Source organism: Sinohyriopsis cumingii, chromosome 4, assembly GCF_028554795.1.
Source record: "Sinohyriopsis cumingii isolate HCF-2022 chromosome 4, ASM2855479v2, whole genome shotgun sequence".
Classification (NCBI taxonomy): domain Eukaryota; kingdom Metazoa; phylum Mollusca; class Bivalvia; order Unionida; family Unionidae; genus Sinohyriopsis; species Sinohyriopsis cumingii.
This window is the reverse complement of record NC_142964.1, coordinates 147,516,311-147,530,990: the sequence shown is the minus strand read 5'-3', so window position 1 is coordinate 147,530,990 and position 14,680 is coordinate 147,516,311. Positions and strand designations below refer to the sequence as shown.

Genomic DNA, 14,680 nt, shown 5'->3' with positions numbered 1-14,680 from the left:
TACATAACCAGTCTTGTAATCCAACTGGATATGCATGATATCCATAACTAGAGAAAAGTGAGGGTGAATGCCATTGGTTATATAGATACAGATGTTCACCGATTCCATTCCGTCGAGCATAGTTAATAATGATATCGAGATGACATCCAGCTTGTCCACCTCTTATGTATAAAGATGATACTATCAGTACAGTATGGCCAATGGTTTCAATATTTGTACAATTGATGCTAGAACCCTATTGTTCAGTGGTTGGTATACCTTGAACAGTTTGAGAGTTGTATCTCAGAAATTAAAATGCTATCAAACAGATATATATATATCCCTCCCCCGTATTTCATGTTGGGGGGGTAGGAATCAACAACATATTTTACGTCATAATGAACACCCTTAAGAGGCAAGTCAGATTTTCACAAGGCATAATAAAAATTGTATGAATACATAAACGTCAACTTTTAGATGTATGTGTGTGCTATAACACGAATAATGAGTAACAAAATCAAAATTACAAACTTCATTTTTTCTCGATTATAACATCAACCTAGCCATGCATTCATACATGAGGCAGGTTATATGTTATTCAAACGTGTAACAATGCCATATTCTTTTGATTTTTGGCATGCTGTTTCTGCACATTTAGGGCACTGATGAAAAACAAATATCAGAAAACAACATTTTCCATTGTCTACATGATCCATCTGTGAATTCTGCTAGACGGTTCTCCATGAATTATTGCTGGATGTTTTTCAGCTACACATGTAGCACGTTACTGGCTATATCATGCCAAGGAAATACGAGATGGGTGTCTATGGTGGTCCAAGTGAGCTGATGCGATGCGACTACATAAAAATAACAAATCACACCGCAGATGACCTTAAGCCTATTCACGGGTGGCCTTAGTGTGAGTAAACACTGAAAAAAATACACGTGCTCAATGGAGACGTAAAATTACAATAGCTTCTGACTTTATCTTCAAAAATAATTTATAAGAAGGGGAAAATTATTGCTGAACTCGGTTTTTGATGACAATGGCATTTTCAAGAAAAGCAAGGGCGCAATCTGAAAAGAAATCTACGAAAATGAATGAAATCGAAAGACTTTCACTGAAAGGACTCATACACTTTGAATTATTCTTTAATGAATTCGATGATTGGTATATATAATTGTTCACTCATGTGTTGTGTATATTTGATTTAATTTATATATCTGATTTAATTATTTTTAAGTTTAAAATCTTTTTATTTTTTAATTTTCATTATAAGTCAAAATAATGTAGTTTCGTTTACTAAGAACTCGATACTTCTCCAGAAAATAGTTTGACCTTGACTGTTCACTTCTGTAAACACATAAAGCTGACCTAGTTCCCGACCTTAATTTAAAAATAGTAACAGTCACGTGAACATTTTTTTAAAAATTTATTTTTATTGTGGGAATAATAAGAGTGAGATCGAGGCTGTATTGAATACGTGACCCTAGGCTTGTAAATAGCTTTACTAAGTAAACAACCTTTTCTAAATTTTATTCTTTGAGTAAAATGATTGGTTCTTGTCAGGGCCATGCTGAGAGTACGTGATGTGAATATGATCACGTGATCCTTATCCGGGCATCTGTTTTGCGCGATATTCAAGTTTTAAACCGTTGCTTAGACAGAGATCTCTCAGTCGAGCTTCTAAACACTGAGACGTAAAGGTGTTTCTTTAATTATATCATTTTGGGAATTACATTTTATGTTTATTCGATTTATTTGGATTCTAAAGGATTAATTCTTTTTTCTCTGGAAATATTTTGAGTGCCTATACGGAATTCTTGATAGTTTGGCCCATGAAGCTCCTTTGGCTGGTCATTTAGTGATTAATAAGACTTACCGCAAGATCTTGACTCACTTCTATTGGCCAAAAATCAAATGTGGTGTTGGTAAATACTGTAGATTTTGTCATACCTGTCAAATGGTAGGGAAACCCAATCAGAAGATACCTAAGGCTCATCTACAACCTATTCCTGCCTTTGACGAACCATTGAGTAGAATTCTGGTAGAATGTGTTGGTCCCTTACCTAAGAGCAAGTCAGGTAACCAATACCTGCTAACCATTAGGAGTGCGTCAACAAGGTTTCCAGAGGCAATTCCTTTGAGGAATATTAATACTTTGATAAAGTTTTTTTTTTAATACTCAATTTGGCCTTCCCAAACTGTCCTATCGGGTCAAGGGTCAAATTTTAGGTCTGGAACATTCCAGCTTATTAAACGTGAATTTGGCATTCAGCAATTCAAGTCATTAGTGAAATTACTATTTGACAGAACCACAATGGAGAAAACATTTGGGTTTGGCAATAATGGGGTTCTGTATCTCTTGCTCATTCTTTAAAATTTCTTCAGATTGGATATTAAGGTCCTTACAAAGTTAAGAAGAAAATAAATGAGTTAGACTAAAATATGAATGCTCCTGTGATCTAACTAAACTATATCAGTGCCAGTATATTGAAAGCGAAAGCCAGATTTAACATGCAATTAATTTAGTTGTACCTTTCCCACTCAGTGAAGATTTAAATGAAGGAATGTCATCGGATTCTACTGATATTGGAATGACAAACTTCGGAATTATGAAATTATGAAAGATCTGGACCAGAAACATTCACATTTGCAAGAGCAAGAAAGAAATGAACTTAAACAGTTATTATTTGAATATGAGCACTTATTTCCGGATGTTCCTACAAGAACGAGCAAAATTTTCCATGACGTTGAAATTGTAAATTCCAAACCTGTGAAACAACACCGGTGCAGGATGAACCCACTCAAACAGGAATACTTAAAAAAAGGAAATTCAATATTTGCTGCAGAATGGTTTTATAGAGCCCAGTAAAAGTGACTGGAGTTCACCATGCATGCTTGTTCCAAAACCAGATAAATCTTTCCGTATGTGTACTGATTATAGAAAGGTGAATAGTGTGACAAAAACAGATTCATTCCCATTACCAAGAATCGATGACTGTATTGATAAAATCGGGAATGGCAAATTTTATTCACCAAATTTGGCCTCCTGAAAGGATTTTGGCAGATTCCACTAACGGAAAGAGCGAAGGAAGTTTCGGCATTCATGACTCCAGATGGACTTTACAAGCGTCTCGTGGATATGATTACCTCTGGTCTAGACAATTGTGATGCTTACATCGATTTTGTCATCATCTACAATGACACCTAGAAAGAACATTTAGCAACAGTTCGGAAATTCTTTGACAGACTCATTGATGCATGTTTGACAATTAATTTATCTAAACGTGCGTTATGCCGTGCTAGTGTAACTTTTCTAGGACATATCGTGGGACATGGACAAGCTAAATCTATAGATGCTAAGATCAAGGCTATCTCTGAATTCCCTGTGGCTATTAATAAAAAGCAGCTGATGCGATTTTTAGGTATGGCCGGATACTATCGAAAATCTTGTCCCAAATTTTCAATAATTGCTAAACCTGTGACAATTTTATTAAGAAAAACATGTTTCTTTGGACTGAAAAATGTCAGGAGACTTCTGACAAGTTGAAAGCCATACTTATAAGCGCGCCAGTTCTTACAGCTCCAAATTTTAGCCAATCATTTAAATTTTCTACTGAAGTAAGTGATGTTGGGATTGGAGCTGTTTTGATTCAAGAAGATCATCCAGTGTGCTATTTTTCTAAGAAATTAAATAATCATCAAAGAAATTAGCCAAAAATCGAGAAGGAAAGTTTGGCTTTGATATTGGCATTACGAGATTTTGAATTTTGCATTTGTTCAGCTTCTTCTTCGATTATTGTGTTTAGTGTCCACAACCCCCTTACTTTCATCGGCAAGATGAAAGAAAAAAAATCAGACTACTAAGATAGAGTTTGTTGTTACAGGCACATCAAAGGAAAAGATAATGTAATAGCAGACGCACTATGTCGTGTATAACAATGTATTATTTCATGTACACTAATTTATATGAATTCTTTTTAACTTCGTGTATAATTAGTCTGTGGTGAAAATAAAGTTTTATCATATAAATCGTTCTTTTTCTTTATGTGGGGGTGCAATGTATATTTGATTTAATTTATATTTGATTTATTTGTTTGTAAATTTTAAAATCTATTTTTTAATTTCATTATATGTCAAAATAATGTTTTTCTGTTTACTAGGAACTCATATTTTTTTCCAGAAAATAGTTTGACCTTGACTGTTCATTTTTGTAAATACATAAAGCTGGCCTAGTCCCCGACATTCATTCAAAATTAGTAACAGTTACGTCAACAAGTTTTTTTAAAATTTATTTTTACTGTGGGAATAATAAGAGCGAGATCGAGGCTGTATTGAATATGTGACCCTAAGCTTGTAAATAGCTTTAATGAAGTAAAAAACCTTTTCCTAATTTTATTCTTCGAGTAAAATGATTGGTTCTTGGCAGGGCCCTGCTGACATTTCGTGATGTGAACATAATTACATGACCCTTATTCGGTCATCTGTTTTTGCGCGATATACAAGTTTTAAACTATTGTTTAGAGAGAGATCTCTGTCGAGCTTCTAAACAATGAGACTTAAAGGTGTTTTTTTTTTTCGTGTCATTTTGGGAATTACATTTTAATGCGTATTCAAATCAGTTGTATCATAAAAGATTAATTCTTTTTTCTCTGGAAATATTTTGAGTGCCAATACAGAAGTCTTGAACAAAGATATTTCTTAAAACATTTATTCTGATTTCCGAATTGGGAGCTATATTTCTTGTGTTTCTACAAGGAACTGTAGACAACCACACTATATACGATACAGCATATGTCATCGCCTTCCATCTTGGATTCTTCCTTGGGACTCAAACTTGAAATCATTAGAATATTTCAATATTAGGACTCCTAAAATTGTATTCGTGGATTATTCTTGGATTATTTTTGGATTTGATTCTTAAAACCGTAAGTTCTTATTTTTTCATTTTTACAGTATTTTTCCAGGGAAATAAATAATTAAAAACACCTGCATTTAACCGAATGCTTTTATTTTGATTTACATGCTCTGTTTTTCCTATTAAGAACTTCGTCTTTGGCTATGAATAAAATAACAGCAAACACATAATTATTCTCAAGATTTTAAAAATTAATCTGTGAATTTGGCATATTAAAACATTAAGACAGGATGAAAGATAAGACCCGAAATAAATGAATATTTTGTTGGATTTTGGGGTTTAACGCCGATTCTCAGCGTACGACGATGTCACCATTACTGATCTCATGCTAGTGCTACAATGCCAATGCCTATGCTATTGTTTTACTCGAAGGTCAATCTCGTTTTGAAATGTCATTTCTGTTAATATACCAGTGAAGCTTGGGTGAAAAGATCAATCCATCTTCTATGGCAGTGCTAGATCTGCTAATTTTAGCTTGACATTTTCTTTTTTATCTATTACTTTACTTTTGGCAATTTTGTTCAAAAACAGGATTATCCATGCTGAGCTAATCCACTGCGAGGAGTATATTCAGTTTTCAAGGTTTTGCTAAAAAAATCCAAAAATGAAAATTGATAGTTATCAAAAGCTTCAACCAGCCCAGGCTGAATAAGCATTGAAAATGTGCAGAAAAGCTAGCGAATTTCAATCGGAACATCCTGGGCCTTTTTCAACGCATGCTAGAAAAACCATCGGATGTAAATAATGGTCTTTTTGCCAGCCTTCAAACCATTGTTATTACGTTGTCATAATAATAATAATAACTTCATAAACGTCATAACTAATAGATGTGTCATCACTAATTGTAACACAAGCAATAGATGCAAATGAATGATTTTTTTCATTGTTTTCATTACAACGTTGCACGAATATTGTTAAAATATGTGCAGGTATTCAACTCATTGCTGATGTAATTCAACTCGATTTCGAAAGATACGAGGATGTTCCAAACGCGTATCATCACTAACAGCATCGCAGGCAATAGTTGTAAACAACTGAAACTGAATGATTTTTTTTTAAAATTATAAATTTCAGGCACAATATTAAAAATTACATGTTCAAGTATTTCACTGACTGCTGAAACGTTATCGAGTGCTATCGTCATGACCTATCATGTTATAAGACTGTTTTTCGCAAATGTAACCAGATGTTCGTCCGCCAAAAACTTACCAACTTGGGATGTATCGCTACGACTACACCCGAGTCACTACGACTACACAGTCGAATTATTCGACTCACATCGGAAAGAGACGAAAATGTTCTGCATGCAGCGGATTGTTTACGTCATGTGCATATGTTTCGATCTCATCCTTAGAGCACTGACATCATCTAGATCGTAATGTCGTAAACTTCATGTCAAAAATGTCCGTAGAGAAATAACTATGTAAAACTTATAGCATCATCCCGAATGATTTTGTTTAGTTTTGTTTATCTCGAATATATAACTAAAATGCTTTGTTTTCATTATTAAACTTAATTTTCCTATGCTAATATTCACAGCGCCGTATGCGCCCCTTATGCGAGTAAACGTTTCACTTTATTTTCTCAAATCCCTGGATTGGCTTTTCATTGAACCGGAAAACCCAGGCTAACTTGATAAAGGTTCCTTGTCTGGAGACAAATACAGCAAAGCTGAAGTTGGGAAAGGGTAGCAGTCTAACACAACTCGCAATCGGAACAAGTTCGAATCTTTTCGCCCTTGATCGGGAACGTTGATCGGATATATTACAATAGCGTCCGGTGCATATATACATGCATAGTCTTGTGTACATTACACACCATTATAGTGTCCATTACGGCGACTCAACTGAGATGACAATGTTTGGCCGTCACAATCCTAAACTTAATATATCAAGTTCGAACTTGCTAGAGAATTTTATTTTGTTAGTGTAAACTTGTGTAAATAATTCCAGAATGTTATTATAATGATTTTGACCTGACTTCTTTGCCCAGCTTGTTACAACGTGGGACTGAATTTTTCCGCCATTTTCTTCGATTTCCTCACTTTTCCGCCGTATTGCTTCAATGTAGTATTACAGATATGGAATGTTGTTAAACAGTTACAAGGTGTTTTGGTTGACTAACTCTTCATGGTCGGATTATACCACTGCTACAAAGATGCACCTTTGGAAGTAAAATGCCACCTGTATAAAACGTTATCCTCTGATAACTTTATGACACTTCATTGAGATTCCACGCACTCATTTCTTCCTGTTTATAGGCATCTTTAATCTGTATATTTTAAAAAAAAATATGCTGGACAAAAAATCCTACTACGATTCTAAACTGTCAGTTATGGAACATAAGACCAGTGATATTATAAGGCAGCACGTGAGTTATAACGTCCTGATGTAGTCACAATCGGCCAAGAACAAGTCATCTCGATCACTTAGGTCGCTGCAAGGAACGTTATGATATTTTGCAACGTGCACATAACATTATTTGGTAAAAAAGGTACATGTATATTCAGTGGCGGTTGCTAATTATTTCCGAGGTGGTTGTTTCCTATCATTGGCTGAAAGGTCCATGGGTGTTCCAACTGGAGGGTGTGTTGTCACCTCCCTACACAATCGCCACTAAGAAACTGAAATTCTGTATAATATCCTTTCACTGATCAGCTCAGCTGTGTATGTTAAGCGTCAAACAAAACCGTTCCATGGACACGACCCCATCCCTTAATTTATCGTGATAATTTGCCCAATTCAATTTAATATACGTCTTAATTATAACTTGAACAAAGTAAAATTCCTCAGATTAGTAAGTTAACGTCTTTTGTTGTAAACGTAAAATTGTCCGTGTCCATTTGGGGGCACTTCCGTTGTCGTACTATTTTGTTGCGGATTAAGTAGTTCTTGCACTTTGTCGAGCTCTTCAATTTTGGAGGTATGCATATCCATGCACACGCTTTGTATAGCGCCTAATCTTTAGAAGCTCTAAGCGCTTTACAACATTAGACAACACATATAAGATAAAAAAAACATATAATGATATGATTACAAAAACAAACACCACGAAATTAGAAAACATAAAACATGCTGAGAATATTTAAGGTAGGAAACATTATTAGGTCTTTAAGTTTGTTCTTGCAGTCGAAATAAGTGAGTTTTGAGAGCCCTCTTGAATGTGATCACTGTGTCTTTGTGTCTAAGTTCAGTGGGAAATTCATTCCACGTTGCTGGGCCCTGGTGTGCAAAAGAACGCTGTCCATATGACTTTGTTTTCATAGTGGGAATAATGAGTATACGATTGTCAGAAGAGGGGCGTAAGTATCTTGCTGGTGTGTAGACATGGGTGAGGTCGGATAGGTATGTTGGACTAAAGTCCAACAGTGAAACGTAGCACAGAGAACAAAATACGCGCCAGAACAATGCTTGTCATAAAGGGCCGATTAAAACAAGTCAAATTAAACAAAATCAAGGTAAAACTTGAAGAAATAAATTAGGAAGATAAAACCTTCTAGTAAACGTAAACATGATGGGGCGTTTGCTACTCCCAATTACAGGAGCCAACAAGATTTCAGACAGTGACGCGCTTGATTAACTGGTTGATAATTCAGTGTCTGGAACAATTCTTGTTATCAATGTTCAACTGATATATTTCAGGTTTATTTCAGGTAGTAATGAAAGGAGCTAACTTGTCTTGTTTTGATGTATGGTGTATTTTATCACGGTGCAATGACAGGGTTAATTTACATTTAATACTGTCTAGGCAGTGCCTATCAGACTTTTATAGACCTGTCAATTGTAGTACCCATACATGTCATATATGCAAACAACAAAAGCAAGAACACATACACACACACACACGTAGACACACGTTTAAGTAAAACGTCGGATTCAGAAGACATATTACATGCATGTTCTAGAAGCCAAGTGAAAATTAAACTATTCTTAAATGAGATACAATAAAATGATACAATAAAAGTAACATTAAAAAGAGAAAGAATATATTTTAACAAGTTTGAGCAGGTTATTCTTCTGCTTTCTAACAAAACCACGTCACCAAGGTCAAAACTATAACTACACACATTTAAGATATGAGAGTAAAATTTATTTTAGCAAGTAAAAAAATCTCGGTTTCTGTTATATGTATGTATTGCAACAGAAACATCATACTCAAAAATTCCCATTCATGATATGAAATGCAGTATATTGCTGTAAGACATCTGGGGTAAAACTTACAATATACAAGTTTACCATTTGCATCAATGAATTTCAAATAATAACCTAATGCCACAGATGCCCATACTACCTTGCGAAAATACCCACAATGACTTGTAAAGATTGTGCCAGTTTCTGAACATTAATTTCATTGGCGTTTGCCGTCATCTGACACAAATGAGTTCCTTTTGTCAATGTATGAAGTTTTCATGTTTGAATTTGAATAAATAATATTTCGAGAAGATTGGAAGTGTGTACCTACTTGACCTGGTTGAAACAGACTTTAGTGCAGTGTGTGTTTCATGCAGTATCATGCGATAAATGGCTACACACACACAAATACATACATATATATATATACATATATATATATATATATATATATATATATATATATATATATATATATATATATATATATATATATATATATATATATATATATATATATATATATGAAAGAGAAACAAACATGTTTTGAAGTGATTAGAGATGACATTTTGATGCACTTGACTGCACTAGAACACAACATTCATCGACCTATACATACATACCTTTGTTTCACAATATGAACGAGCACCGGTTTAAAAAGTTATGAAAATATACAATGAACACTAAGTGAAAATCGATAACATTCTTAATTGTATGTTTACCCTATAAACAAATCTATTGAAAATAAAAATTTCGAACTGTACAAGAAAAAAACCCAAGAGACATATGAAATGTGTAGTTTCTCTACTAAAAGAATTTGCTTTTATGTTAGATTCTGTGGACATGTGACGATCTATTATATTTTGTTGTATATACAAAAGGTTCAGCTGAGAACAGCTTAGATCAAAAAGCTTTGTGATGAAGAAACTCAAACTCAATCTCAAAATCTCAAAGCTGATTCTTCGATCAAGCATATATGATTAAATGGTGATATGATAATTAGCGTGCGCCTATATGATTTAAAGTTGATATGATGCTTAGAAGGAAACTTTATCATTCAAAATTGATAGGATACTTCGAGTAAGCCTAACAATTAAAAAATGATACTTCGAGTAAGCCTAACGATTCAAAGTTGAGACTTTCCTGTAAGTTTCAAGAGCTTAAGTCCAATCTAATCATACTAAAAGAGTGTCAGATCTTTTGGACTTGGAGATCGAACTTGAATTTCGTGCCCATAATGTTTAGATAATACTTGGCCTGATCTACAGCTGATTCTTTTAGTCAGCCTTTTCTGTGCGAATAACCTCGAAGACATCGCAGAGACAGACCTTTTGAATTTCATAATATATAGAAAACGAGTGGAATTGGGGATCACGTGAAAAACATTAACCTACCGAATATTCGAAACTAAAGTAAAATATCTATAAAAAAAATATTCAAACGCCACTTTCAGTTAACAACACAGTGCGTACTTGATCGTTACTGAATCCACATAAACGTTCATGAAACTGCTCTCAAGCTGCGTAGTACTTTGTTGCGCATTAAATATTTGCCATTTTGTTTCCCTCAAAAACTGGAAATTAATACACCTTATACATCCGATTTTATTTTCTTTCCTGACTTGAAAGAAAAGCATGAGGTTACTCCAATAGTTCTTAAAGTATAATATAGATCGCTTTAATATTCTAAAAAGGAATCACCAGCCACTAAAAGGCATTTTTTATTCATCGATACACTGTAAAAGGATACGAAATATGTGTTAATTATAGCTGATAATAGTCATGGAAGGATATAATTATATGGATTAAACGATAGTAAGTTCTTGAAACTCATTTCAACTTTTTTAAAAAAAATGCTCTTTCAGCTGAATATACCTCCCGGTTTGTTTGCACCCCCACCAATTTAAAAAAAAACCGAAAAGCACAAATGAGATCAAAAGAACTTAGTTCATTCATTGATTTATAATTTCAAACCTGATTATGTCCAGAAGTAATACTAACACCATCTTTTGCACGTTTCATACCAAACGGAAGTTTTCAGTGTAAAAGACGACCTTGCTCTCGGGTCATTCCATTTCCTGGACAAATCCATTTTCATTGAAGCGTGGATGCAGGACTACACATGTATGTACATAAAAGGAAAATACTACGTCGTCTGTTTCCGATATTTACAATGTCGAATCAAGCAAAGGAAAAGAATGACAACTATAAATTTGCCTTGCATGTGGATTAAACCAGCGGTGTAATTTATATGTACATGTGTGCAAAGGGATATAACTCAAAGCTCAGAAGTTTATGGTAATTTACGGAATTATCTGGCAGTAACCAAATAGGATTAACTACGTCAGTCTGTTGTCTGACTAAACAGACCCACACAGAGTACGCAATAAGGCGTCTTGGCAGTATGTCAAGTCCGTTAAGCATAAAACGCGCAAAAGACGCCAGTGTTAGAGTCACTCTTCGCGCAGTCGGGTTGGAAATTATAAATGAATGAATGAAATGAATGACCAAGTTCTGTGCAGCTTTTATCACATTAAAGATTTACATTAGTGAAATCAGTAGCGTGTTCAATTCAACGGGGATTTATGCAAAAAACTATAGCAAAATACCTTTTATGTGGAAGAAACCTAATGTGGGGTCTGACTAGTACAATATACATACAGGCAGTTCTGATACGACAATGTTCCTGCACGCTATTCGCGTGTAAAAACGATAACCGAGCTCAGAGATTCAATAAGAGTGATAAGTTGAAAATGGTGGCAGGAGCGACATTTATATTAAATGAGTGCATTATATGAAATTTTATCTATTTATTCATGCAAAACAATACAGAAAAGAATACTGTCATTCATAATAATGAACACTTAAGTATTTGATTCGCGCCGACCAAAACATGCAAAATATACCATGTACAGACACAAGCTACAATAGTTTACGCAAAAGAAAACAAAAATGGAAAGCAAAATTACGCGTACTTGCTTCTGACAAACATTGTATGCATGACAATATTACGGTATCAAAGTTTAAGAAAAGGAAATAGTAACTAACAAAAAAGCTATATGTAATATGAACAATCCGCCATTCAATCAATGCAGTTATGCAGAACTTTATAAAGTACAGATCATGTAATATAAAATGCTGGAATGTTTCTAAACCCTTGGTGGAAATCCTGCGAACAATCGATGCCTGATGCGGTGATAATATCAACCATCAGGCATGTAAGTGACATTCTTAACCAGGTGTTCTAACGTTAAACAGTCTAGAATTACTACCTCCATAAGTGTTATGGCCGCCGCTCAGCGTTGATTTCTGTAGGTTTAGGAGAACTGAGTAAATAATCATAATAAAACATTGTATATCGAGGTCTATTCGGGAAATAAGACCACTAATCGGTTATGGATGATCTTTGGAAAAAACTGATACCGGACTAACAGTGAGTAAATACCTAGTGAATATAAATTAATTCCTGACTGCGCTTTGATATTATGACCACCACGGGAATCGACTGCAACCACCATTTGGACTTGATCAAGGATAACACCAATTTATATCCGAAAAAATGTCGCAAAACCAAATGACCATGCTACATTTATCTCTACTGCTAAAACTGACCATGCAACAGAGTGCACATACATTCCCAACTCTCTACACTCTCTAAGGAAAAAGAAGGTCTTCTGATATAACACAATTTATAGATTCATGAACTTGTTTTCTTGTCTCAAGCTGTTATGAAACATGTATCTGTTCTTACGAAAACTTATACTACAAGGTACAAGGAATGCTGAAATGACACTTTCAGAAGAAAAAAAATGTGACGCAAAACGAGGATCATTCCTAAAGTGGACCGCAACTCCAACTGGCTTCCAGTGTTTTTCACGACAAAACATAGCTGTTCAGTCTGACGCCATTTTGTTTGTTCACCCTTAACTGTAACTGTAAAAAGATATGTAACATGAGTGACAAAATTATCAATGGAATAAAGAGTATGTAAATAATATAGCATGATAAAGATTAAAGAAAATTATGAAACAATTAAATGATGCCATTATTTTAAGAAGGAAAAACGATATATAGGGATGACAAAAATAACAGATGGATTCGAAAATAGAAATAATGACTATCTGGCACGACACACACACACACACACACACACACACCTTTCTATTTTGCTGCATTTATCATATGTCCGTTGCTTCTTCTTTGACCTGTCTGTACTAAGCGCTCTATCCAATGTTTGTCTAGATATCATTTTTGCCAATCTTAGTTTTGTCTAAGCATCATTATAACCAATCACAGGCTTGGAAAAGGAAAATACAGATAATTGCTACGATGAATTATTTTCAAGATAAATGTCAGCCTGCTCTCTGATGTTTTTCATTAAAGTATTTTCCTGTAATATTTAAAGTTGTCCTGACAAAATATCTAATCCAATCCCTCTGTTTAACCTACCCTTCACACTTTTGAAAATGCAAATTTTAAAAAACCATTTGATATAATATCCATTTAGTGATTTGTATTTCTTGAACTGTGAAGTGATATTCAGTACAAATGTTTATTTAAAATAGGCCTACTTAACAAAAATATTAAGCATACACAAGTTGTGACAAGGGTCAATCCTTTATCTAGTACAATGATTTGGATCAATGTACCACGTGATATGTGCAAAACTGCATAAAATAACAATGGATGTGATGAGTGAATGAAGAAATGAAGATTTTAACGGATGAATCAAGATAAATAGTATGGCTTTGAAGCATGAAAACGTTTGATAAGTTAAGTTAAAGGCAGACAAGTAAGCGTTTGTTCAGTTCTAAAGATCATGAAACATCTGAGCTCAGATTTAAGTGTGTCTACCAATAGCACAGGACTTGTTTCGAAACTTCACAATTGATTGAATGCTATTGCAAACTCAATCTCAAATCCAGCTCCGAGTTTTATGATCTTAATGGCAGACACAACGAGACTCAAGCTAATGACGAAAGCATTCTAAACTAGAGATACAAGACATAAAAATATCAGCATTTTTTAACAATGATAATGCAACTTTACCCACCATATCTTTCTCTTTTTCTTACCAAACTCATCTTTACTGGATCTGCACACGGGATCTGAAACCACTGTTATGTACTAGACAATCTTTTGATGGCGTTCAGGCAACATGCATATGATTGCAACCAATTGCTCCACCCACCCACCCACCCGACCAACGGGGATGTAATAGGAATCCTAAATTAGCATTTTCATCCGTTACAATATCGTCAGATCGGTATAAAGTTTCTGAATTGAAAGAATGTCTTTCTGTATACAAATCCATTTAACCAAGGTTGCATTTCCTAACTTAACCAGTAAGGACCAAAATGTTGACACGCTTTCTTTGTTTACGAATGATAAAAAGGACTTCTAAAGGTTGATGCGCTTTAAGCCCCGTTTTAGCATAAAATATGATAAAGGCGTACAGTTTGAGAAAGCAAGCACACTGCTTTCAACTGTGAAATGATTAGCAAACGCCTTTCCTTCTTGTCCATTTTTTGCAACCATCTCTCTCTCTCTTTCTCTCACTCTCTCTCTGTCTCCAAATAAATTCAAGCAAACATATACATGGATATATACAAGTTATTCACATCTCAAACATCGTTGGCTGTAAGTAGTC

General features: G+C 34.5%; 1 protein-coding gene across 3 annotated transcripts in view; it reads right to left on the bottom strand.

Annotated features, from left to right (window-relative positions):
* Nucleotides 1–4,977: 4,977 nt before the first annotated feature.
* The window catches only part of LOC149802295 (uncharacterized), a 117,510-nt gene continuing 107,807 nt past the window's right edge, over nt 4,978–14,680 (bottom strand). For 2 of the 3 annotated variants that reach the window (XM_089956721.1, XM_089956722.1), the window contains one exon: nt 4,978–12,963. In XM_089956721.1, the coding sequence (XP_089812847.1) occupies nt 12,954–12,963 (10 nt within the window). In that variant the 3' untranslated portion in view covers nt 4,978–12,953. The remainder of the gene's footprint in view (nt 12,964–14,680) is intronic. The other variant, XR_016420805.1, reaches the window with a different exon arrangement.